This window comes from Cervus elaphus, chromosome 28, assembly GCF_910594005.1.
Source record: "Cervus elaphus chromosome 28, mCerEla1.1, whole genome shotgun sequence".
Lineage (NCBI taxonomy): Eukaryota > Metazoa > Chordata > Mammalia > Artiodactyla > Cervidae > Cervus > Cervus elaphus.
This window is the reverse complement of record NC_057842.1, coordinates 35,783,059-35,809,510: the sequence shown is the minus strand read 5'-3', so window position 1 is coordinate 35,809,510 and position 26,452 is coordinate 35,783,059. Positions and strand designations below refer to the sequence as shown.

The following is a 26,452-nucleotide window of genomic DNA, read 5'->3' as shown; positions in this document are numbered from 1 at the left end:
ATGGCCAAAGTAGAATTAAAATGTCAACGTGAGGAGGTACAGGGGATAGGAGGTGGTTACTAGGAAGAAGTCAGGGACAGGTTTCCAGCTTTCTGGCACTGGCTAGACCTGCGATTCGGTGCCCGCCTCCTACCGGTTTTCCCAGGTCAGTACTGGCAGCCTCTGGCCACGCTGCGGAGCCCGGGCTGCGAGGCAAGGAGCGCGCTCAGGCGACGAATGCTCGGGCCTAGAGATGCCCTAACCCAAGGGAGCCAGAGTCGAAACTCTTGTGTTCAAGGATGGACAGCCGGACCTGAGCGAAAGCGGGGAGTGTGACTCAGAGAGGCCGCGCCGGCTGGCGGTGATCCGTTCCCGCGCTCAGCGCTGCGCGGCCCTTACTCTTGACCCGGGACTTGCGGGTCGGGCCCACCCGGGGCCCAGGGCGGTGCGAAGCGAAGTGATCCCAGCAACGAGGGTGGTCTTCCCTGGAGTGTTCGCTTTTTTGTCCCCAGGAGAGAAATGGATAAGGCGGTTGTTGCCCTCCTCCGAAACTCCTGGAGAGGGAGGGCTGGTGTAACGCTGGGGGGGATGTTCATTCTGCCTCACGTGTGCGCCCGGACCGCGGTAGGCTGCAGAAACCGCGGAGCTCAGCCACGAGACAGCCCGGCCGCTAAAAGCAGACTTGCCTGAAACTGTACCACAGAGGTGTCTTTATTTGATTTTAATTTTCTTTAAATAAACTGCATTGTAGTTAAGTAAAGAAACATTTCAGTCACTGAGGACTTCTCACCATTTATAAGCCGAACTGGAGATATGAAACCAACTTATAAATCGGGCGAAACCAAAATTCAACCCCAAAACTATTTGGCTTAAAATACGTTTTAAAGACAAATGTATCTTTAAAGGCGCATTTGTTCGCAGTTTTTAATAGCCTGTGAATCACTGTGGACTTTCTGTTGTATTTAAACTGTATTTAAACTCTAGTTATTCACTAGAGGTCATTTCTATCAGTAATCCACGCTGTCACTTCCTTGGGTCTGGGCTCTCAAAGCTCGCAAACGCTACCCTCTCTGCTCTCCAAGTACGCCCCACAGGTATTTCCGTAACGTGCTTTCCCCCGCCTAACCGGATGGATAAAAAGCCTCGTCTCAATACGTTCCTAACCTCTAAGGACCGGGCACACCAGAGCTGGGGGAGGGGTGCTTGGAAAGGATGGAAAGCGTCGCAGAAAGCCGGTCCGAGCCGGGAGAGCTCTCAGGAAAGAGAACGGCGATGCGCAAGGCGAGTTTCACAATTGGAGTGTATCCTCTTTCCCAGCTGCCGTTATTACCGGCTGAAGAGTCAGCAAAAGCCCTCTCTGACCTCCCTGCAGTGCCTAAGATAATTCCTCTTGCAGCCAACGAGTCCTTGTTCCGAAAAGTTACTGAAACTTCAAAGGACGCCGGCCGAGGAGACTCGGGGCGGCCGGGGGCTGGGTAAGGCCTCCTGGACTCCTCGAAAGCAGCGTGTACCGGGAGGAGCCGGAGGCGGGGCGCGAACAGCGCGGACCCAGCAGGTTCGGATGGAGGACATCCAGGAGAAAGGGGCGGGATTTTACTCTAGAGGGGTAATAGGGTCCCGCCCCAGTGAATGGGATTGAGAGGTGTGGGAGCTGACGGCGAGTAGATCGGCTCCGAGGGGGCGCAAAGGAGGTGCCGCAGGGCGATGGTTACACTGGCTTCGACTGCAGCCGTTTCCCCGCAGAGGGAGCTCCTCCGCGCGGAGAGGAGTTCCCGGACTCTGACATCCTATCTGCGAAGATCCGGATCTCCTAGGGGATTCCTGGGGATGGCGCCGTTCCTCCCCCCAGGAGCCGAGCGCAGAGACTCTCCCTCACCTCGTCACCCCAGAGGCACACACTCAGTTCTCCACTGTGAAGTCGGGGCTCTCCCCAAAGACCTTTCCCCACCACGCCACAACTTCCTCTCTCCAAATGTAAGATCCCCGGTTCCCCCCTCTCCTCTCCGTCCTCCCGCCCCTCCGGCTTTAGCCTGGAAAAATCCCTACTCCTCCCGGTGCGAAGCCTCAGGGCTCAAGTTCCGGGCTGCGCAGGTCGCCGCACCCCTGGCCACAGGCTCGCCGCGGGGTGTCCCGGGGAAACGCACCGGCAGCCCCTCGGTCCCTAGTCCCTCTCACTCCATTGGCCCCCCGGTCCCCGCCCCGACGCCCCCTACCCCCCCGCCTCTGCGGCCCAGGAGTGGCGTCAGCACGCCTGCCCCGCGTGGGGTTTAAATGCCCACTAGCGGGAGCCCGGGCGCTTCCAGCTCGGAGCGCGGTGGCGGCTGGAACTGCAGGGGTGGGAAGGCCGAGTGCGAGCGGGATCCCGAGCCGCGGAGCGCGCTGCCCCTCGCTCCGCCGCGGATGACTCGGGAGCTCGGGGCCAAGTGGCGCCCAGGCAGCATCCCTGCCCTCCGCCGTCCGAGGAGAGTTGACGATAAAACATTTAAAAGTCTCCGCTGCGGGAAGCCATGAGCTGTCTGGATGTTATGTACCAAGTCTATGGTCCTCCCCAGCCTTACTTCGCAGCCGCCTACACCCCCTACCACCAGGTACGTGTCTCCTCTCGTTCGGGCCGCGTAGACAGGTGGCGCGCCCCGGCGACCCAAGTACTGCCAGTACTCCGAGGTTCCCGGTACCTCCGCGCCGGTCCAAGGGAGGCCGACCAGCTTCAGATGCGGGGATTGCCAGCGCTGCCACCCAATAGGTTGAGCTAACCCCTTTAGCTTGCCCGTTTGCTCTCTCGGGAAGGCAGCTAAGCCCTGCTAATGCGCGCCCCGGATTTCCTGGGAATAATCAGACCAGGATCGCGCGGAGCGCGTTGTTTCTTTGGAGTGTGTTGGACTACAGATTGTTCCGAGCCCCGTGCCGGCTCGTGGAGATGTCAGCAAAGCTCACGCAGAGAAAACCAAACTTTGGTCCCAAACGTGGGAGTGACGACGAAACAAAGGCAAGGGCCTGCCTCTGTCTTTCTGAGATGCAAAGATTCGCGTTCTCATCCATGTGAGCTTATCAAAGCCTTTTTTATCCCCGTTTCAATTCTTAAGCGATCAGACCAGTTAATTTCAGAACCAGCGAATTCGTTATAAAGAGAACCGCACGAAACTGGCTAACTTTATAATCTTTGTTTTGCAAAGTTCTGGGGAATATTATTGACCCAAAGTTCTGGGTACGATTGACCCGGCAGGGGCTAGTTTCATATTTAATATTAATACTTCGCCTTTCGCTAGCCTGAGTAGCTGAATCCCGCTGCCCTGCCATCAACAAACCCACTTTCGAGAGAACCACTGGCCCCGGTTCTGCAAACCCTTCAAGTTTTGTTTAATTATTCCAATTTTTCTATTATCTGGGTATTTTCTGATTGAACATTCTTCTTTTCAGTCCTCGGCTGATGTAGTTGAAACTGGTGACAGTAGTCAAGGAAATGAATAAGATCATACACTCCAGTGGGTGGAGGGGGGATCTCCTAGGAGTCCTGAGCAGGCTCCAAAGTGAGAGTCTGGACTCCTGTTTTGAGAAAACTGAAATACACCGCAGTGCCTGAGCCCGTTTTTTGCCAAAGTTTGCTTGCAAAATATATATTTGAAATTTTCCTGATGAATTGATGGTGGAATGGGTAGATTTTGCATTTTGGTTTTTGCTTTTTCCCCTCCTCCTCTCCTTTGTAAAACTTTGCAACTAAGAGTTTATGTAGTCTCAATGTTAACTTTAGGAATCACCTTTTAAATGAGAGTCTCTCATTTTAAGCCAAGTGGGAATATGGTAGAAATGGTGATGTAGCTAAATAACTTTAGTCCTTTAGCTTCAGTGTCTAAGATGAGCTTCTTCCCAGGCTGGGAGTATTATAAAGACAAAAAGGTGGGTTGGTTTTCTATCTGTTTGGTCCTTTCTTCTCCCTGACCCTGGACCAATCTATATCACCAAGATCTCTGTTCAGTTTTGTATGATCAGGGTCTCCCTTGAAGGACACCTCTGTCTGCATATTGCTTTAGCATTGCATTGTCCGTTCCTCGTTGCTGAGAAAATGTTTTCAGCAACCACACTTGGTTTTGTAAATCACTATCAGACAGTCATGATTTACCCAACCTCACAGCCAAGATCATCCTCTGCTTCTCTTTTTTTTTCCTCAATACACACTGATGGTGAGGGTAGAAATAGCCCACTGGCTTTTCCTTTCTCAGAAGAAGATCTCTCTAGAAGCTGAGACTTTTAAAATGGCCAGTTCATGGATGACCACATACCAAATTCCATTTATTAAAATGATCCATATCACGTTGTTATTCCATGTTTTTACCCCATAGCAGTTCTTGCATCCTGGTTGTGTGGAGCTGATTTTGTTACCTTCATGTTCTATCACGGAGATGCTTAATCCTGCATCTTGTATATCTGCCCTGAATTCTCAGCAAGGAACAGTCAGGCTGTAACTGGACTTGGGTGCCCTTTACCCTTGGAGCCTGATTTTAAAAATATATCTGCCTTGAGCCTGCCTCTGCGGTCAAACTGCTTAGCCTTCTTCCAGGACCTTCACCCTGACACCTTCAGACAGTTTTCTCTGTGGCCTAGCAACAATTCTGGGGAGACAAGCTCCAAGAAGGACCTCATCTCTCAGGAACCCCACCTTTGCTCAGCTGCAGGTTGGAAGGCCTGTGGACTGCGGCCCACATTATTGAGGTTATTGAGGACCCCGCACAGGCACTCACAGAAGGCAGTTGCTCCTGGTTACCTTAGGGATCCGGATGAGGAAGTGCAGTCCGAACCCAACTTGTTATGTCTTTTGAAATTGACTTCTCTATTATTTCTCCTTTGAGCAGAAACTAGCCTATTATTCCAAAATGCAAGAAGCCCAGGAGTGCAACGCCAGCCCCAGCAACAGCAGCGGCAGTGGCAGCTCCTCCTTCTCCAGCCAAACTCCGGCTAGTATAAAAGAAGAAGAAAGCAGCCCGGAGAAAGAGCGCCCACCAGAGGCGGAGTACATCAACTCCCGCTGCGTCCTTTTCACCTATTTCCAGGGAGACATCAGCTCCGTTGTAGACGAGCATTTTAGCAGGGCCCTGAGCCAGCCTAGCAGCTATTCCCCGAGCTGTTCAAGCAGCAAAGCCCCGCGGAGCTCCGGGCCCTGGCGGGGTAAGTACGGGCCTCACCAGCAAGAGGGGGTTGAGAGCTCGCACAGCCTGGGGTCCACCTGCAGAGGCGGCTGAAAGAACTATAGGTGTTAGAGAAGAGGTGAGATGGGGCATCGGGGGAGAGTAAGGAAATCGGAGGACGAATAGATACAGGCAGGCATAAGATCTCTTCTTGAGGAAGCAGAGCAGAGCAGTGGCCTAGGAAAATCAATAGCCCTGAATTGGGAGCCCTTGGTTTGTGCATTGGATTCCACCACTCCCTAGCAATATGACCTTGGGCAAGTCTCTTAACCTCTTGGAGGTCACTCTATTTACTGGTCTCTAAAATTAGAATAACACTTGCCCTCTTAACTACCCCTGGAGATGACAGTAAGGCAACTAGAAAATATATGTAAATGTGCTATGGAAATATGAGGTTTCCAACAGTCTCCCAAGTCAGGTGTGGGGGTGGGGGGAGGTCGATCTTCAAGTACAATGGCTTTCGGGGCCCTTAGTTCCTTTCTGAAAATGTCTCCAAAGAAAAATGTCTGAGAATGCATTGCAAGCAAAACCTGCTGAAGAGTCTCCTAAAACCTACTTATGCCTTTTGCCAGATTTCAATTAATTGTGAAATCTTGAAGCAGAGAATGTCTTTCAATAAGCAAGTAAAGTAAAAAAGAAATAAGACTTAAAGGGTAGCCAAAACACATCTAAAGGTTTTCCCCAAACACATCCCCTCTTTATTACTTTACCATTCTCACAAAGCCCTGCTTTAGCTACCCTGGGACAATGGCTTCTTGGACAAGTCAAGGAGCTCTTGTTCTATTCTGAAGTCTCCACCTCCTTTTATTATGGAGACAAGGGTGGAGGTAACTATTTGGTAAAATTTCTCACTAATCTTAGTTTTTGATGTGTACCAAGATGAGAAATGAGGACTTTATTGTAAAAAGGAAAACAAGTATTACATTTTGGGGGAAATGACAACCATCGACCTTCCATTTTTTTCTTAAATCCGATAATTTGTACAAACCTTGCCTAGACAAGATCCAAAAACAAAACATTCCTGTTATTCTCCAGTTGCCTAAATGTTTTTAATAGACTGTTCACTACTTAGAATGCATTTTCGAAGCATTTTAAGTTATCGACTATGAAGTGCAGATGCCTTCTTCAAGGTCCTTTTCATTAAATGCCTTTCCTTCCTTTCCTCCCCACTAAAGGCAACAAATTTGATCTAAATGCTGCTCGCTTAAAATGCTTCCAGACACTAGGGGTCAACAATGACAAGGACAATAATAATTATTATAATTATAATATTCCTGGGGTCCACACTTTGATGCATAAAGTTTGTTAATTCAAACGGAAAAGACTTGTCCGTTAGTGTCCCTCTGTTGCCCTTTTAACATGTCAAGTTTACTTTCTAGGGAGGGGGGGGAAGCTTTTTGAAAGAAAGTTTCTAGAAAGGAGGCTAATAATAGCAAGACTCCGAAATATGTCGATGGACTTCCAGTCTATCAGAGGCCTTGGAGGGGCACGATTTCTGGAGTAAGGGAGGCTGAAATGCGAGAGTGGGTAGTGAGATCGCTAGGCGACCGACCAAGAGTGGGAAGAGGTAGCTTTAGCTTGAGAAGAGGCTGCAGGCCGGGAAGGCGAGGCCGTTTCTGGCCCGAGGTGGCCCGGCTCGGAGTCCGAGGGAAGCTCCCCGCGCCCCGAAACTGGGGCTGGGGAAGGAAGCTCCGCAGTCCCTCTCCCCGCCACTCGCGGGGTTCCCGCAGCGGGAATACGTCCGCCACTTGCGAGGGAGCGGCGCTCCTCCCGGACCTCGCGTTCCCAGGCCGCAGCCCCGCGAGACAAGCGCCCTTCCAGCCCTTCGCCCAGCCGGAGCCATCAGCTCTGCGGCGGCAGCGCGGGGTCGGTCGGTGACCGTCTCCCGACGGTGACGCGCTCCTCTCTCTCCCTTCCCTTCCCTCCGCCTCGCCCGCCCGAAGACGGCTCCTACCCCATGAGCCAGCGCAGCTTCCCCGCCTCCTTCTGGAACAGCGCTTACCAGACGCCGGTGCCCGCGCCGCTGGGCAGCCCGCTGGCCGCCGCGCACTCGGAGCTGCCCTTCGCCGCCGCCGCCGCCGCCGACCCCTACTCACCGGCCGCGCTACACGGCCACCTGCACCAGGGCGCGGCTGAGCCCTGGCACCACGCGCACCCGCACCACGCGCACCCGCACCATCCGTACGCGCTGGGCGGCGCCCTCGGAGCCCAGGCCGCCGCCTACCCGCGGCCCGCCGCCGTGCACGAGGTCTACGCGCCGCACTTCGACCCGCGCTACGGGCCGCTGCTGATGCCCGCCGCCTCCGGGCGTCCGGCCCGCCTCGCGCCGGCCCCGGCCCCCGCGCCCGGCAGCCCGCCCTGCGAGCTCTCCGCCAAGGGCGAGCCGGCCAGCGCCGCGTGGGCCGCGCCCGGGGGACCCTTCGCGAGCCCCGCGGGGGACGTGCCCGGGGGTCTGGGCCTCAGCGTGGACTCAGGTAAGCGGGAGAGGGGATGTGGCATCCCCGGGCCCCTCCTGCCCTGCGCCCCAAACTGGGCTGAGCCGGGGACCCCATTTAGTTCTCCTTGGAGACCCCAGTGACCCTGAGGCATGAAGGTCTGCACACAGCGGGGTTGTGTTTCAGCAGACAGATGACTCTGTCATCGGTGTGGACAAAATGAGAAAGTGGCCGGTTAATATTACAGAGGATTTTTTAAGAATAAAATTTGTCAGAGAGGTTCTAGCTCTGTGCTGTTCAGTACCGTAGCCAGCAGCCACGTGTGTCGGCTGAGCACGTGAAACGTGGCCAGGCTGAATTGGGGTGTACTCTTAAGTGTATAATAGACACAGGATTCAGGACTTTGTCCGCAAAAGGAATGTAAAATTCATCTCATTATATTTTATATTGATTGCATGTTTCAACATTGCACACTAAATATATATTGGGTTAAATAAAATATATTACTAAATTAATTCTCACCTGTTTCTTTTTACTTTTTTTCAATGTGGCTGCCAGACAATTTAGAATTATACCCATGGCTTCCATTGCTTCTATTGGACAGCGCTGATCTAGAGTACCTGCTAAGAATGTAGTTTAAAATCCTTTACAACTTGAGGGGCACAGAGGGTCTTGTCACCCAGTGATAGTTACAAGTCATACAAATTTGACCCATGACTGATAACAACTTAATTGCCAAATGAAATAAGTTTCTTGAAAACAGAAAACTTAACAAGAATATGTTGTTAGTGATAATATTACGTCCCTAGCTTAAAGAGTTGAATTTGAAAGGTACATTCAAATAAGGCTTTACTTTTTTGTTTGCTTTATTTTTAGGGCAAAATGAAAAAAAAAATTTGCATAATAAATGGGATTGTAGTCTTGCCCCACTCTCTGTTCCCTCAGGTGCAGATGTGACATTTGTTTGCTTTGCTTTTACTTTCATCCATGCCCTTTAGATGAATTCTGTGACTTTCACAATAAAACACTGGTGTTTGTCTTTCTCTTTCTTTAAATACCTTGTGCCTTCCCTCCCCCACCCCCTTCTCTCTCCCTCTCTCTGTCTCTTCTCCCTCTCTCTCTCTCTCCCTTTTATTTTCTCTCTGTTTTCAGGTTTGCAGCCTCAGGACAAAAGCAAGGATCTGTACTGGTTTTAGACAACCCACCTTCTTCCCTGTAGGTCTCTGCATAGTGCAATTGGTGACGCTCAGAGCTGAAATCAAGTGGGTTTGTAACAGCTTCTGATCTTGGTTTGCAGCTCGTCGTTATTCCCTCTGTGGTGCATCCCTCCTGAGCTGATCTGCTGACCTTCCCCCTGCCCCTTCCCTTCTGACCAGCCATGGAGGCTCAGCATCTGTGCCTCTCACTTCATGGATGAGGACTTGGGGGAAGGCAGAGACTTCAAACTGCTCCGTGTATCGGGAGAACCAAAACACACGCGACAGAATTTTCATCTAAAAATAATGCCTTCTGCCAAAAGAGCAGACCCAAAGACTCTGAATTAAGCTCAATGACTTTTGGGCAAATCACTGGAACTATCCGTGGTGAGATCACTCAGGTGACAAGATGTCATGGTTTTCTTGGAAAGAAGGAAAGAAAAAAAGAGACGTTTTGGTGTGAATATTTTTTTTATGCTGGTGTGAATTATTTCATTAAGTAGTGGGATCACAGCACTGCTGACGTCAATATCCTCACATTGAAAATGTCTTTGTATTTGCATCGAAGACTGTATGGTAGAGAAATCAAAAGAAGCCAATTCTTTCTTCCTCACCTGTAGCCTCCAGCTCCCTTCCTGCCCACTCCCTCCCTGCAACACCCACTCCAGACACAAAGACACACCTTTTCCTTCGGACTGTGAACATGGAAGCCTCAGCCTGAATGTGAGTGGCAAGTGGCTTATCTGGAGCCACCTGCCCAAGTCTTACTGAAATGCAGCTGTCGTAGGACAACTGTTTAAAACTCCAGAAATACATCGACCAAGGTGGCACTTCCCAGTGTTTGGCACAACAATTGCAATTGCACTGGATATGTTTTATACATGTGTGTGTATATCATATTTTTTACAAAGGACATTTTATGATGAAAGAAAAAACTCTCTCTGCCTTCTCTCCCACAAGTTCTGTCCCTCCCTCTATCCTCCTCTGGATGAAAGGGGAAAAAAAATTAAGCCTCGAGAGACCCCAATGGTCTCCAAGAAGAACTAGGAATCACCACAAGGGGAAGAGATGTCCGTGGAGTCTCGGGTACCTCAGATATTCTTCTCAGTCTCTATGGTCATGATTTGATCACTTTAGTATTGGGACAGGGGAAGGGGGTACATCTGTGGGCAAAACTGAAGGTGATGAAGAAGAAACGAACATTAAAGATGTTTGTTTACCACTAGGTTGCTGTGTTATTTCTTCAAAGGAAAACAAATGTCTTAGTTTTTCTCTAATAGAATAAAATAATTTATAGTAATATGACCTGATGTCAGTAAGTAAAGTCACTTTGTGTAAGTATTTTTGGTTTTCCAAAGTGTTTGCCATGCCATGAAATCTGAGAACTCCTTTCCACCTTGTATCAACCTTGGAGATGAGAAGTTAGGTATTCCCTCTCTGTTTCATAAATGAGAAAATCATGGCCCAAGGAAGCCCGGGTTACCTGATAGTCCTCATCAAGTAAAAGAAATGTATAGGAAAACCGACTTGTGCACCACTCAGTCAGATACACACATTATTCTCCAAAAGAGAATTATCGTTGCTTCCTAGATTCTAGACTCTTAAAGATAGTAAAGTACTCAGTTTAAAAATGTTTTTGAAATCTTGGTTGATTTATACTTCGATCAGCTAGGCTAAGAAACCAAACGTACAACTAAGCCAAAAAAAAAGAATTTATTAAAAACTTAATGGTTTTATGTTCCCTTGATGCCAAGGTTGTGTTCTTTCCCCTAAAGAGAAAGAGTTAATGTTGTGCCCAAATTGCCCTTGAACGCTGTTAAAGCATAAAATATTAATTCAAATCTTGATCTTCATTATAATGTGTCTGATTTTTTGCAGCCCCATTTACTGTAGCCCGCCAGGCTCCTCTGCCCATGGGGATTCTCCTCCTCCTTCATTGTAACACAAGAGGCAAATACCATTTATCTTGGATAGTATTCTCAAGAGTTGGTTGCAGTTAGGGGACCTTATTCAGAGCATGGCTTAGCAGAGTTACCCATCTCTTCTTTCTATCATCTGGTACCTGTTAAGTAGACTGTGATCATTAAAGAACCTGCTACTGGTTTTGCTCAGATGGAAGGTACTATGTGATTATATTTCCCCAGATATGATAGCAATCAGTAATAACTATTAATAATTGCATTGTATATAGCAATAACAAATATTAATTGTTTATCATTTTTCCAGGCACTGGTCTGAGGGCTTTATATATAGGTTAACTCCCTTAACCTCACGACAATTCTGTGTGGCACTTACTACTACAGAGGCTCACAGAGGAGGAATAATCTGCCCAGTCACATAGCTAGTAAGTGGCAGAGCCGGGAAACCAACCCAGGCATCCAGGGGGCAGAGACTGTGCTGTTACCCACAGCAGTAACTGCTGATCCACTTCTGACTTGTCTTGAGATGCTCAACTTTGGGCTTACTTTCTCCTCCACAGAAGATGAATAAAGAAGGGAAGAGAGGCAGGGCAGCAAAGACTGGCACAGTAGAATGTACAGAGTCCCAGGTCTCAAAGGAAATATCATAGGACATTGTCCAGACTCCTACTTCCAGACCATGCACCCAGATGCCGGTTTCCATTCATCTCTAGGAAGGACTTATTATTGCATCTCTTATTAATTCATTTCAGTATTTTTAGCCGCCTTTGCTCTGAAGCTCTTCACACCCAACCTAACCAAGTCGTGTTAAGCATGTTAGTCTGAGGTTTGGACACTGAAGCAATAACTAAAATTAATTTTGGACTTCTCTGTGATTTTTTAAACCCATGTTCCATTGGCATGGATCACCAGTGTATACAAGCATAAATAAAATGTGTTCCCTTTGAGCGCACTTTTAAAAACTTGTCGATGAGTGTACAGATGAAGACAGCAAGTATGTTCTCTGCTGGACATCTTTTCCTAGTAGTCTGTTCCCTCTCTCAGAAGCTTCCCTGAGCTCCACCTATGTTAGCACTCAAGATCTCTGATCAGAACCCACAGGGAGCCTTTTCCCAGCCATGAGGTTCTGATTACTGAAGCAGGAGCTGCTTCTCTCCTGAGCTGCATCTGACCTGAATATCAGGTTGCTGGTGAGGAGACTCATTCACTGGAACTGGCCTTCGGAGCGGTCCTGAACAGACCTTCCAGGCTGCCGAGCAGGGCTCCGATGACCTGGCGCAGGGAACACACAGAGCACGGCCCTTCCCTCCATGTTTTACGTTCCCGAAGGAGAAATGCAAGAAGCCCTGGGACTCCCATCATTCAGATCTGCGTTAATAGTTTCAGAGGGAACTTTGGTGAATTCGTAGCCCTGACATTTTTTCAACATTCTGTTAGGCCTGCCAAGTCATGTAAAGGATGAAGTCTCATGCTTGTCTTGCATGTTCGTGAAACCATGCAGACTAGAGGAGGCCCTAGTAGTTGAGAAAAAGACATTGAAGGAAAGGAGGGATGCCATAAGAAAGGTAAACGTGATGTGTTTGCATATATTATACCCGGTTGGGGGTCTCAGAGAGATTAGATTCTCCTCTAATCATCCCAGTTGGCACCGGTGTCCTTCTTACCCACGGTTTTCCCTTTGCACTTGGCCTCCGCTGAGGGAGAGGTGACGAAAAGGGGAGAGACAGCTCTCCGCTACCAACTAATCCTGTTGCCGATTGCCCTCTGGCTGAGAACTCAGTCACCCAACTGCAGGGAACTCTATCTGTTCGACTCCTCTGGTTTAATAGGAGTTGCCGTCTTGTCTCATTTCCCCTTTGAAGTTCTATTTCAATGCGTGGCAAATTCTAGCAATGACTTAAGATTGATTCAGGCCTGGATGGGAGGGAGGGCAGAGGTGGTGGGTGTTGGGAACGCAGACTGCCTGACTGGAAGCTTCCCTTGCCCCTCTTCCTGGGTAAGTACTGCGTTTTCTGTGCCCTTTCAAACTGGGGGAAACAACTCGTAAGGTAATTTTAACCTCCCATTTATTAATACTTAGAATCATAAATCCTGTGCTTATATGCAGGCACCCGTATACCTTCTGTCAAAATAAACAAGCTTTTTTTTTTTTTTTTTTTTTAAACACTTAGTGATTCGTTACTTCAGAGTTGGAGGAGATTTTAAAAAATAAAACTTAAGCTCCTTTCCATATGAATGCCGTTTCCATAAGCTGCATTTTTAAACATAACTCACCTGGTATCAAAGCATGGAGGAAAAACAGAAAGATATTCGAAAAGACTTTAAATGAAACCAGAAAATATAAGATTCCTTTATAAAATTGTTTTAACAATCAGTGGATCATTTGCATGCAGATAATTCATGTTTTGATTATACCTCTGAAAGTCTTTGCTCTCTATATTCCCTTCTTCCTTGCAAGAGTTTTAGGATTTATCATCATTCATTATTTGTTGCATATTTCTAAAATCTGGAGTTAAGGAAAAAGCATCCTAAAGGCACTATCATTATTACAGTTGCTCTCTGCATGTAACTGATGTTTTGACATTTAAACAAACAGGGTAAAGCAAACATAAATTTCATACTTCCTCATTACCATTTCTGCTTCCTGTCCCATAAATAAATGAAATTCATAATACAAATACAGGATCCACACGATAGAATCTGTTTATCTATAAATACCACGTACACACACACACACACACACACACACACGATAGAATCTGTTTATCTACAAATACCACATACGCACACATGATAAAATCTATTTATCTACCAATACCACATACATTCACACACATCACTAATGTAGGCCTAAAGAGAAATCAGAGACCCCATGCCCTCAGACAGACACAGACACAAATGATTATTCTCACTTGACACCAACTGTACCACTCTTTCCTTGTATTTCACTCCAGCCCCAGAGGGCTGGATCAGGAAAGAGACACTTGATAGCTGCTGTTTCCATGGTTGGAATATTTGTAAAGTTAACGCATAATCTGAAAGCAGAAGCTAATAAATTATAGGGTGCTAATTGGAGCTGGAACAGAGCTGTCAATCATGTTATCCTAAACACAGAGAGACCCTCATAACCTAAAAAGGCAAGGCAGCCTTCAGGAGGAGCGCCCAGTTGTCTCCAGCCTTGACCTCCACCCCAGTGGAAACACTGCATCCAGGCAGAGTGGCCACTGATAGTCAGCAGAGGTGCTTCTGCTAATCCAAGCTCACGTTAAGAAAATAGACACATTCTCTTTGGAGGAAAAGAATTAAATATTTGACTGAAGAATTAATGTTTAGGGAAACATTGTTCAGAGCAGTATATATAGTGAATTTACTGGAATAATTAATACTTTGGTAAAACATCATGGATTTTTTCACTTTATAACTTTTAACTCAGTAAGAGAAAGATCTAAAGTTCTCTACACTTGGTGTCATGTTCTACCGTAAATTACAGTGTTTCCAGGTGTCTACCATTGAACTCTTATGGAACTAAGCTCCTCTAAAACAGAAGCAAGTTTCCTTTATCATATTGAATTCATTTGTTTCATCTAGAAAAACAATAGCAGCATATTTTCTGTTCCTTTGTTTTGTCCTTAGAATCTCCTAGTAAGCTATAGTTATACTTTTCTCCCAAAATTTCTGGTTCACTAAAGAGTGATTTTGTTCAAACTATCCTCCTCTGTCATTATTATTTCCATTTCCTATCAAAACTGTATAACTGATAAGTATACAATTGTTATTACCTATAAACAATTTAGGTGAAAGATAGGCTAAAATTTGAAAAACAAAACTAAAATATTAACTTTTTATTTCTAATCATTAGTTGCATGACTAATGATCTAGTTACCACTTAGAGATTTTTACCAACATTTATTTAATGAGTACGTAGTTTAGTCTGTATATGTATTTATAGGTATACATCATATATGTATTTATAGCTTATAGATGTACAAATATATATATGTATTAATAGTCTATATATGTATTTAGTAAAACACTCTTTACCTCATAATTTGGAAGCTTCTTTAGAATGCTTCACGTAAAAAATTGTTTTCATTTAGGAGAACAAATCAAGTATCTTAAAAATGTAAACACATGATTGCTTAAGATATGCATTATAATTGATGGGAATGTCAGAAATTATTTCTTTTTCTGCTAATTCTCATTATTACCGCGTTGCCCTTATTTTTGGCAACGACATTATTGGCCCTTTGCCAGTCATGGTATTATCAAGAAACAGGGTGGAAACCAAACAAAAAATAAAACTTTCTGTTACTGCTTTTTATTTTTACTAGGCCCAATCCTTTTTTTTTTTTCCCTTCTAGTGCATTTTACCCACTGTGTAATACATTTCAGAAAACAATGGAATGTTTTGTCATCTGGTAACATAGCATTTTTCTCATTGTACCTGCTTTTGGGGGGAATTTCTTGACTTGTCTGGAAGGTCGTTTCCTTATATCTGAAGGTTCTGTATTATTTGTATTCTTCCACCTTGCTTGTGGACTGTGAAATCCTGTTTTGACCTCAGGCAGTTTCTCCTCCACACTCAGAAACTGACAGAGGGCGTTGACAGATTTGGTAAGAAACACAAAGAGCAGGGCTTATGATATTTGTTCCTCCTTGTTCAAAGGCTTCTTCTAAAAACACGTTCTTGTACTATTTGAAAGGAATAAGAAAAGAGTCTAGGGAAGTGTCAGACTTGTATCCTAAGGGAAAACCATGATACAGTTGCATTCACTTGGGATTGATGAGAAGGAAATTTTTATTCACAACTTTACACTTAACTGTTTCAAACTCTCTAATAAATTTGAAAAATGATAATATAGGCTCTGTCATCTTTCACTGAAGTTTGGGACATCTGGGTATTTGATGTTTAAGGACTGAAAATTTTTTTATTTCACCGGTAAGTTACTACCATCTCCTTTTTTTGGGTTGTATGTTTGTGATATAAATTGTATTGAAACTATTTTAAATCAACTGTACTCCCATAAAAATTAAGATAAATAAAATGTATAAAAACTTGAAAAGTAAATAAAGTTTCATTACCATAAAATACCAGGCTGCAGGCTAATATAGGCTTTGGGTCTCAGGAGACTGAGGTAGAAAGTACAGGTACCACTGACTCTCCATGTGTCACAGAGCAACAATGAGGGCAAGACGTTAAGTTAAAACAAAATTATACCACTTAGTAATGTATATTCTTTAGATCATGAAAGTTTCTGACTACATTTTCACTGCTACTTTAGAGTGCAAATTTAATTTTTGTCACTTCTTTATTAGAGGACTTTCTAATTTGAACTCAATTATACATGCTTTAGAGGCTTCCCTGGTAGCTCAGATGGTAAAGCATCTGCCTACAATGTGGGAGACCTGGGTTCAATCCCTGGGTCAGGAAGATCCCCTGGAGAAGGGAATGGCAGCCCACTCCAGTATTCTTGCCTGGAAAATCCCATGGACTGAGGACCCTGGTAGGCTACAGTCCATGGGGTCGCAAAGAGTCGGACACAACTGAACGACTTCACTTTCACTTTTCACACATGCTTTATTCTCCTTTTTCTTACTTACTGTAAACAGAAAAGTTCTAAAAGTGACATTATAAAAACTGCTTTCCATGTTGTCTGCTCATTTCCTGATCTAGTTCTTATGCTTCCTAGTCCTTATGTCCATATGGATGCTCAGAATAAGGTTAGATCTGGCTTGTCACAGTTCTCAGGAGGACACCCAGCTCACCATCAGATGCTTTCAGCTCAAGGGTACATCATCTAACAATTATACTAGACTGCTCCTCTGTGTTAGCACACTCAGAAATGTCTTTCTTTTATTCTACAGAAGCTTCCTGGTAAATTCCTCCCTCCTGTGCTATTAGGAAACCTTCAACCAACTACCATCTCATCCAAATGCTATCAATTCTTCGAAGTCTCAGTTAAGTTCTGCCTCTTACACAAAGCCTTGTCTCCACACTAGACGCAGTGAGTGGTTTCACCTGTGTCAGAACTCTTACTACCTAATGTCTATGCCATGTATTTTCCATTTATTATTTAACATCTTGTGACACAAGTTCAGGATTTAAAAGGTTGCAATAACCCTAAAGAGTATCTTTCTCTCTTGACTTTAATGTTCTTTACCCCCTCAACTAGATATTAAGTACATTGAGCAGGTACCACCAACTCTTGGGAGAAAAATACACAGATTATTGCATTAATTGTTTTATTTTATTATGTGCAAAGCAATTTTAAAATATAGGTTCATCTAAGGTTTAATTACAAGTTGAAAAAAAAAAGAAAAATAGTCTAAAAACCTGCTTAAGTTAAAAAAAAATCCTCTTAATAAAAGGAGTGGGGAGAGGTTCTGTCACTTTTAGGAGGCAATTAGTGTCCCAAGTGGCTCAGTGGTAAAGAATCTGCCTGCCAATGCAGGAGAGGTGGGCTTGACCCTAGGTCAAGAAGATCCCCTGCAGTAGGAAATGGCAACCCACTCCAGTACTCTTGCCTGGAAAATGCCATGGACAGAGGCACCTGGTGGGCCACAGTCCATGGGGCCACAAGAGTCAGACACGACTGAAGGACTGAGCATGTATGCGTGCACACATCCTTTTTCTGTGCTTCTATCCGGATCCTCAGTCTGGGTCTTCTGCTCAAGGACATCCCTTCAACTACTGTCCTCTCTTTCCTGCACCATCATTTCTCCCCCTCTGCTGGATCATTTCCATTAATATAAAAACAGGCTGCAATATTTCCTGCCTTAAAAAAAAGCAACCTTCTTTGACCCCATCTCCTTTTAGTTACTGGGCTTCCCTGGTAGCTCAGCTGGTAAAGAATACACCTTCAATGCAGGAGACCCAGTTCAATCCCTGGATTGGGAAGGTCCCGTGGAGGGAGGCATGGCAACCCACTCCAGTATTGTGCCTGGAGAATCCCCATGGACAGAACAGCCTGGAGGGCTACAGTCCATGGGGTCACAAAGAATCCAACACCACTGAGTGACTTAGCACAGCACAGCACCTTTTACTTAGTAACTCATTTCTCTGCTCCCTTTAAAAGGCAACAGGCCTTAAATGAGTCATCTTCTTGCTCTCTCCACTAACTTTTACATCTTCTCTTGTACCAACTCTAGCTTAGATTCTACTACACACACTTGTCAAGGTCATCAGCTAGTTCTATATAAACCTGAAAATGAGCTTTCAATAATCTTTTATTTCTCTCAGCAAGAGGATGATCCATCAGTTAAGATCCTCTGATAAGCAGATGTCAAGACACATACCATGCACTTGAGGCGTTAATATATTCTAGCAAAGATAGTGGCTCAGATGTTAAAGAATCCTGCAATGCGGGAGACCTGGGTTTGATCCCCAGGTTGGGAAGATCCCCTGGAGGAAGGCATGGCAGCCCACTCCAGTATTCTTGCCTGGAGAATCCCATGGACAGAGGAGCCTGGCGGGCTACAGTCCATGGGGTTGCAAAGAGTTGGACACGACTGAGCAACTAATACTCAGTACTAAGTAACTTAGTACTAAGTAACTTAGTACTTACTATACTAAGCACAATACACAGCAAAGATACTACATCTGGCGTGGCAGCTACAATCAGAGTTAGTATTTGATTTGACTCATGCTACACTATAGCTATTCTCCAGAATCCATGCAGTTTTTTCAGGAGCTCTGGTGAAATAGAAGGAAATAAGACAGAAGCCATGAACCCTGTGACCTTTGGAACGTAAATGCTGGTGCTAAACATTGTAATTCCCCCAGATCCTACTGTATTCTTAACTTACTGTATCGGCTAAGGGAGGGAAGAGAGGAGAGCCACAGTTCCAGAGATGTCTGTTTGGCCTTCCACGCACCATGATACATTTCACCCCACAGGTCAAAGATGCTGTGAGCCAACCAAGTATGTCAATCCCTATTACACATTTTAAAAAATTATTTATTTACCTATTTGGCTGCACTGGGTCTTCATTGCTTTGTACGGGTTTTCTCTAGTTTCTGTGGGTGGGGGCTGCTCTTCATTGCAGTGCTCAGATTTCTCATTGCGGTGGCTTCTCATTGTGGAGCATGGGCTCTAGGCACATGGGCTCCATTAGTTGTGGCACATGGGTTTAGTTGCCCCGTGGCAGGCATGTGGGATCTTCCCCCGACCAGGCATCAAACCTGTGTCCCCTGCATTGGCAGGCAGATTCTTCACCGCTAAGCTGCCGGGGATGCCTGGTTCCCACCATTAGGTGTTAGCTAAAACTTTGTGTAGTTCCTTTGAGATGTAGTCTCTTCCTCCTTTATCAGATCCAGTCTATCCCAAGCCAGGCTGGTCTGGGATTTAACCTGGTTATCAAGCTGACCGTGTCCAGGGGAGGTGTGCCCAGCTCCCGAGGGGGCCCATGTTTCTTGCTGTGGAGAGGCCACCGGAGTATGTTCCAGTACAGAGTGCTGGCTCTTACATTAGAGCTGTGAGCCATCTCGACAAGCAGGGAGGGGTGAGAGCAGTCTGCTGAGCCAAATTCCTTGGGGGCATCCATCTAGTCTCTTTTCCCCAGTCCGGAGTTTCAGGGTCTTAGGTTTTCTCAACAGACATACCTTGACCCATGGGTCCCACCTCTCATGCAAGGCTTGCCCCTTACTTGTGTCTGCTTTTACTTGACAGTTTATAAACGCCTCTTTTTAACCTATCAGAGACACCCTCTAGCCCTCATACTTAGCCTTTATTTATTACATAACCTTGATTTCTCATGATCCTTCTTCAGGGAATCAGGGCATCTTAGTAAGAGACAAACAGTTCCTCTGTTCTCATAGACATTGTCACCTCTGTGTCTTTCAAAGACTTGAATCATCCCATTGGCAGAGGTTCCCCTCCATGGGACATTTTTCTTATTCACCGCTGATGAATCCTTTAGCCCTTGGGGCCCCCGCTTTGTGCCCAGGACTGTCCACGTCCCACATATCCCTCACGATGAGGCCCTCTTAGCCCCCTGAGTGATGAGTGAGCCAGACCCCAAACCCCATCTTGCTCCCTGTTTTCTTTGGCTGCTCCTGCTACTATCTATATTAGTTAAGGGCCTCAAAGAAACAGATGCCAAGAGGAATAGATGCACAAATGATTTGTTGGGAGAAACGCTTGGGAAAGATAAAGGGAAGGAGAGAAAGAGTAGGTTTAAAAAAAAAAAAACAACCTTCAGATTGCAATTCAGGCCTGAAACCTGTTAAGAAGAGAGAGGCAGGAGGATTGGATGAGGAGAGCCTGGGGCTACAGTGCTGTTCTGGGTAGGTGTCAGCCAGACCAAGAAGGTGTCAGTCCCCAAGACAGAGTGGCCTGACAGTGGCCAAATAATGTCCAGATCAGGCAGGAATGGCCCATTTCTGGTACTCCCCTGTGTTTAGTCAGTGGCTGGAAATGCCCAAGGGAAGCATTACCTGGTATGAATGTCACAGTAGATCTGAAGATACAGCAGCTGGACGTGTCAATTAGCCATGCTCCCCAAGGCAGGTTCTCTTGAAAGATGATCTAAACAGCACCCCTCCGTGTCCACCACAGGGGACCATGTAATTTATGGTCTGAACAAGATCACTTGTAAGTGTGAAATGAACATGGGTCATAATCCAGGACAAAGGCATAAACTGGGAGCACACAGGCAAACTAAGACATACGGTTACCATCACTGTCAGTAATATTTGACACAGTTCATAATTCCATCCTTCTTCAAACACTGTGTTTATTTGGCTTCCAGGATTCCACGGGCTCTTGATTTTCATGCTACCTTTCTGACATCTCCTTCTCTGTCTTATTTGCTAGTCTCTCCTCGGCTCCCTAATGTCTTAACATGGAAAGACCTTGGCTTCTGCCCTCAGCCCTTCCTTCTTATTTATCCACACTGCTGGTTGAACTGGGCCAGTCTCGTGGCTAGTCTCAGCCATATCGATACACTGACAACTCTCCAGCCAGAACCCCCTTGTTAATCCCCTCTCCCACTGCATATTCAGCCTCTCCCCTTAGGTCTCTAAGAATCCTCTCAAAACTAACACATCCTAAACTGAACCTCTAATTGCCATGTCACCTCTCAAAATGAATCGTCTCCCCTTCGGTCTTTCCCATCTGATAAGTGGTAACGTACGTTCCTCCCACTGCTCAGGTTGAAAATCTTAATCTTTTCTTCTCTTGTACTCCATATCTAATCCATCAGCAAAACTTTCAGACGAAACTTAGAATCAACCGCTTTCTTCACTTTTACTGCTATTTCATCTCCTTCCCTGCCAAGCCATCATCATCTCATGGTTAATCGTCATAACTTTCTAACATTTTCCTATTTTTACCTCTCTGTCCCACCCTACTCTCAGCCCCTTCTTCACACAGGCTCTGAAATGATTCTTTTAAAACCAAATCAAATCATGTATTTTGTATGTTCAGAACCCCCCAGTGTCTTCCTATCAGGTAAAAAGTCAAAGTCTGTATGGTGGCCTGCATGATCCAACCCCCACCACCACTCTCCTCTCGGCCCTTTCTTTTGTTTTACTCGCTGTTGTTATATCAATTCCTTGTATATTTAGCCCAGCAGGCGCCTCTGTCCATGGAAATCTCCAGGCAAGAATGCTGGGGTAGGGAGTGGGTAGCCTTTCCCTTCTCCAGGGGATTTCCCGACCCAGGGATCAAACCCAGGTCTCCTACATTGCAGGCAGATTCTTTCCTGTCTGAGCCACCAGGGAAACCTGTATTTGGGGTATTAACCCTTTATCGCATTTATAATTCCAGTTATTTTCTCACATCCAGTAGATTGCTTTTTAATTTTGTTGATTTTTCTTTTTAACTGTGCAAAAGCTTTTTAATTTGATGTAGTTCCACTTGTTCAATTCTGCTTTTGCTTTTGGTGTCAGATTCAAAACATCATTGCCAAGACATATGTCAAGGAACTTACCACCTGTTTTCTTCTAGAAGCTTTAAGGTTTCAGGTCTTATATTCAAGCCTTTAATCCATTTTAAGTTAACTTTTGTTAACTAAAGGGAGCTGTAGATAAGAGAGCGATCCAGTTGCATTCTTTTACACAGGACTGTCCAATTTGCCCAATGCCATTTATTGAAGGGACAATCCTTTCCCCATTATACATTCTTGCCTCCATATTTTGTCATAAATTAATTGACCATATATGCCTGTGTTTATTTCTGGCTTCTCTGTTCTCTTCCACTGATCTATGTGTCTGTTTTATATCGATACCACTACTATTTTAATTCTATGGCTTTGTAATATAGTATGAAATCAGGAAACATGACGCTTCTAGCTTCCTTCTCCTTTCTCAAGATTGCTTTGGCTAATCAAGGTCTTTTTGTCTTCTTCAATTTTTTTAGTTAACATCTTATAGTTTTCAAAATATAGTTCATTTACTTCCTTGATTAGATTTATCCTTTTTGTTGCAGTCGTAATTGGGATTGTTTTCTTAATTTCTCTTTCTGATAGTTCATTATTAATGTAAAGTAAGGTGGCAGACTTTTGTGCATTAATTTTGTATCCTGTAACTTTACTGAATTTATTAGTGCTAATAGTCTTTTTATGGAGTCTTTAGAGTTTTCTATATATAATAGTATCTGCAAATAATGACAGTTTTACTTCTTCTTTGGATGTTTTTTATTTCTTTTTCTTGCCTAACTACTCTGGCTAGGACTCCAATACTGTTCTGAATAAAAGTGGTGAGAGTGGTCATCCCTGTCTTGTTTCTGACCTTAGAGGAAAAAGTTTCAGCTTTTCACTGTTGATTATGATGTTAACGGAGTTTGTCATATACTGTCTTTATTATGTTGAGGTACATTCCCTCTATGCCCACTTTGCTGAGAGTTTTTAATCATAAATGGATGCGGAGTTTTGTCAAATGCTTTTTCTGCATCTACTGAGATGATCATATGATGTTTATCCATCATTTTGTTAATGCAGTATATCACACTGACTCATTTGTGAATGTTTAAAAATCTTTGCACCCTGGAATAAAGCCCACTTAATCATGATGTATCATCCTTTTAATGTATTGTCATACATACTTTTATTTTTTATTTTTACTATGTCTTCTCCCCCATCTAGAATGCTAGAATGTAGCCACCATCAAGGCAGAGACTAGCACCTATGCTTTCTGTGTAATAAACATTCAATAAATATTTATGAATGAATGAATCTACATGGGAACACTAAACTACAGTGTATCCATCCTAAGGGGTTGTATGCAGTTATTAGAAAAACAAGGAATTTTTAATGATAAGAGAGAAATCATGTGCAAAAAAGTAAGTGGGAAAAAAAGGATAAACTAACCCAGCCATGAAAATAAGCTCACAGTGAGGAAGAAATAAAGAAACCTAAAAGGAAATATTCTGAGTTACATACAATGGCATTTGGGTTGTATATGTTGGCCCTTTGTTTCTTCTGGTTGTGAAGAAGCCGAGAAGGATTGCGATAGGTCTTCTAGTTTGGGCAACCCAGAGCCTTGATCAACTGTAAACAAGCAACACTGAATGGGCTCCTCTTTACCAAAGAGAGAAAGTCAAGGAGAAGTCAAGGACAACTGAACATCTATTCCACATCCATAAGGCCATTCCGAGGATAAAAGTTTGAGTTTACAATGAGGGAGAAAACTGATTTTTTTGTCTCCTTTAATATCCTTTACCATCATTTCAAGGACTTTCAGCATTTCAGGCTCATCTACGCCTGATCTGAAACTCAAAGCAGTCCACAAACTTCTATAATATATCTAGGTCTCAAGAGATAACTCAGGATCAAAAGAATCCTCATAAGTGTCCCTCAATATACCAGTCTTCTGGCATCTCTTTTATGAGCTAAAAGTGAAACTTGTGAAATGTGTTGGAAAAGGATGATGAGAAAGCCAATTCACCCATTAAATATGAATACTTACTTTATATTAAAGATACAAAGGGTTGAAAGACACCACCTGAGTTTGGAAAGCTTGCAATTTATTCAAGTTAATAAAACATATAGAAATAAGGTAGAAATACCATACCACAATACCATGATTGCCAGTTAACAAGACATAAAGACAAGAGCAGCAGTAATTCTGATAAGAAGGAGGGGAGGGAGTTAGAGACAAGCCTTTCCAACAAGTTGGAATATGAGCTGACCCTAAAGGATGTCTGGAATTTAGACAAGCAGAGAAGAATAGGTGAGAACATTCCAATAGGCCAGGGAAAACCAGGATGGGTAAGCAACACAGAATATCTGAGATCAGGGACAGGTTCTTTTCTCCAGGACATTTTGAATAAAGCATTTGCAGCAGAATTATAGCAACATATTAATTTTATCCAGGTAAATCTTTGTTCAGCTGGCAATGTTAAAAAAAATGTTTTTGATTTTCAACTTAAATATTTTTCTTACAGACTGTTTCTTTTCCTTGAACAATTTAAAATGAAGGTTAGAGTTATTGATTGGCTTTGTATTGTTTTGTTTTGTTTATACCAATTATAACTTCTGCCTTTGGGAGCCATAATTTCTCTCAAGTATAATATTCCCAGGTCATGTTTGCAGATAGAAAAATTTATCAATGAGATTTTATTCTTCTGTTAATTTTTAGTGAATAACACATTTTAACTAGTGCCAATTTTAGCCATAGCCAATTTTTCCCTCTTGATTACAAAATCTAATTTTTCCAGAATAAACTTACAGTTTTCAATATTATCAGCCATTTGTATTTTTATCAATTACTTTGATCTATAATAAATTTTCCTATGAGATTTCAGCCACTGTCTATTTTATGTTGTAGTAAATATTTCTACCAATACCATTTATTATGAATTAATTTTAAAAGTCTAATAATTTGCACTTATATCCTAGCTAAAGCATGATAATTTATGGGCTGTTCTCCTCAGATATTCTGTAAATCTATTATCCAGGTTGTAATGCAAGTGTATTGTACCGAAAATTCAATTCTTCTATATGTTTCTTTGTGCATTCCAAAATAAAGTTTCTGTATTACTTTGGCAGAGCAAAAGTCGTAGTTGCAAAAAACAGAAACTGACTCTGGCTGACTTAAAAGAAAAACATTTATTAAAAGGATATGGAGATAAGTCACAGAATCCTTGGGGGCGCTTGAGAACCGAACTCAGAGGCTATGGAGCAGGGAACCCCTGCTAGAAGCAGTCAGCAGAACCAAGCCCCCAGTCTGCCTGCCCCGGCTGCCAGAGGCACCAGGCTCCAGGCTTGCTCTCCTGGCTCCCCTGGCCCTGGACGCTGCATTCTGGGAGCAGACTAACTCCACTTGCCACCGTGACCAGGGATGGCTCACCGGGGACCCTGTTTCTTTGCTTCCTTCTCTCTCAATTAGAAGCCTGTGGTGGGTGTGTCTGAGTGGTGGGGGCTCGGGTCACTGCCTGCCTTCGTATTGCATGAGATCTTAGGGAAGCAAATAGAACATGGCTCCCCATCTGAAGATAAAGGTAGGGGAACTCCCCAACAGGGGAAGCAGCATCATATGGTGGGCCAACAAAAAGAATGATCAATGCCCATTAAAAAGTCTGAAGATCAGAGGGAAAATACTCTGCCTTGTTCAGTGGATACTAGATGTGATAGAGTGGCCATGAATCCTGGACCTTTACTTGGGGGCTGTTCACCACAGAACAAACACACTCACCTCCCTGTGTACCTTACCACACAGCCTGTCATCGCTGCAAGTTCTCAGGCAGTGGACACATTTTAAAATGAACTAAATGATCCAAAGCGAAAATGGATCCATGTTCTGCTTCCACAATAGTTTTCAGCAAATGTTATTAGTGTGATCAAAGTATTCGTTGTATCTTGTGAACATTCTGTATGCTGCAACTAAATAACACATCGAATACTTTCATTAGATCTGTTGTGAGAAGGCTTGAGGCTTTCTGATTTAAATGGGTAACTGCAAAGAATGACTGGCTTTAAATTAGTGTTTCCCTGAAGCGATTTTTTAATAGTTCTCATTTAGGTGCCTATTATTTTGTATGGTTGCTGAAAATCATACAGCTTGAATTAACATTATATTATCATTTGTATTTAATTTTAAGGACAATTTCATAGTAAATGTAATCGTAAGTATTTTATGTAGAAAATAGTTATGGCAAATAAAAAATCTATATTAGCTAATTCCTATAATATTAATAGCACACAAATCACAGAGTCATTTGTATATGATCCAAAGATCATGGAATGCTAAACTTTAGGACATAGAGATCTTCATGGTCCTCTTTGCAATATGATTGAGACTGCTGTTCCAAGACTCCAAAACACAAAATATTTTAGAGTAGTCATTAAGGACAATATTTTTTTGTATTAATAGCTTTCTTAATGATTTGTGTCTTGGGTGCTGGTTCCTTCTTTATGTGTAGAATTATTTAGTCATTTCCTTTGTCCTGCTTGGGATAATCTGTAGTTCACTTGGCCCCCTGAGCACACTTGTTTTCCTCCTTCAGGTCTTTGAACGTAAGTGTTTTTTTTTTTCTATCTAACTAAAATGTTTCTCTTAGAGTCCAGACTGAAGGGTGGGAAGGGGCCTAAGGGACCTCAGGGCAAAGAATTATAGTTTCATTTGCAGACTCATTACTCTTTCTTTTTTTTTTTTTAATTTTTTTATTAGTTGGAGGCTAATTACTTCACAACATTTCAGTGGGTTTTGTCATACATTGATATGAATCAGCCATAGATTTACACTTATTCCCCATCCCGATCCCCCCTCCCATCTCCCTCTCCACCCGATTCCTCTGGGTCTT

At 44.1% G+C, this 26,452-nt stretch overlaps 1 protein-coding gene and 1 long non-coding RNA gene across 8 annotated transcripts in view; both read left to right on the top strand.

Annotated features, from left to right (window-relative positions):
• Positions 1 to 2,275: 2,275 nt before the first annotated feature.
• VGLL2 (vestigial like family member 2) lies at positions 2,276 to 10,643 on the top strand. Of its 5 annotated transcripts, XM_043890438.1 has the most exons (5): positions 2,277 to 2,567; positions 4,827 to 5,139; positions 7,103 to 7,633; positions 8,747 to 8,809; positions 8,892 to 10,643. In XM_043890438.1, the coding sequence occupies exons 1-4, from the start codon at positions 2,487 to 2,489 to the stop codon at positions 8,788 to 8,790; spliced, it is 969 nt and encodes a 322-aa protein (XP_043746373.1). In that variant the 5' UTR covers positions 2,277 to 2,486; the 3' UTR covers positions 8,791 to 8,809; positions 8,892 to 10,643. The 5 variants fall into 5 exon arrangements, 4 of the variants coding, with proteins under 4 accessions (XP_043746373.1, XP_043746374.1, XP_043746372.1 ...); XR_006338437.1 differs by having other exon boundaries at positions 2,276 to 2,567; positions 7,103 to 8,809; XM_043890439.1 differs by lacking the exon at positions 8,747 to 8,809.
• A 1,933-nt stretch (positions 10,644 to 12,576) lies between these two features.
• LOC122685545 overlaps positions 12,577 to 26,452 on the top strand; it is an 89,874-nt gene continuing 75,998 nt past the window's right edge. Inside the window, exons 1-2 of one of the 3 annotated variants that reach the window (XR_006338436.1) lie at positions 12,577 to 12,705; positions 16,575 to 16,667. This is a non-coding gene — a long non-coding RNA (uncharacterized LOC122685545). Of the gene's footprint in view, positions 12,706 to 16,574; positions 16,715 to 26,452 lie in introns of all 3 variants that reach the window. The other 2 variants (XR_006338435.1, XR_006338434.1) reach the window with 2 other exon arrangements.

Excerpts from the sequence above, each read along its gene's own strand:
- VGLL2 (XM_043890438.1), top strand. The coding sequence starts at position 2,487 with ATGAGCTGTCTGGATGTTATGTACCAAGTCTATGGTCCTCCCCAGCCT. Across the intron at positions 5,140-7,102 it reads GAGCTCCGGGCCCTGGCGGG|ACGGCTCCTACCCCATGAGC; the intron begins GTAAGTACGGGC and ends GCCCGCCCGAAG. Across the intron at positions 7,634-8,746 it reads GGGCCTCAGCGTGGACTCAG|GTTTGCAGCCTCAGGACAAA; the intron begins GTAAGCGGGAGA and ends CTCTGTTTTCAG.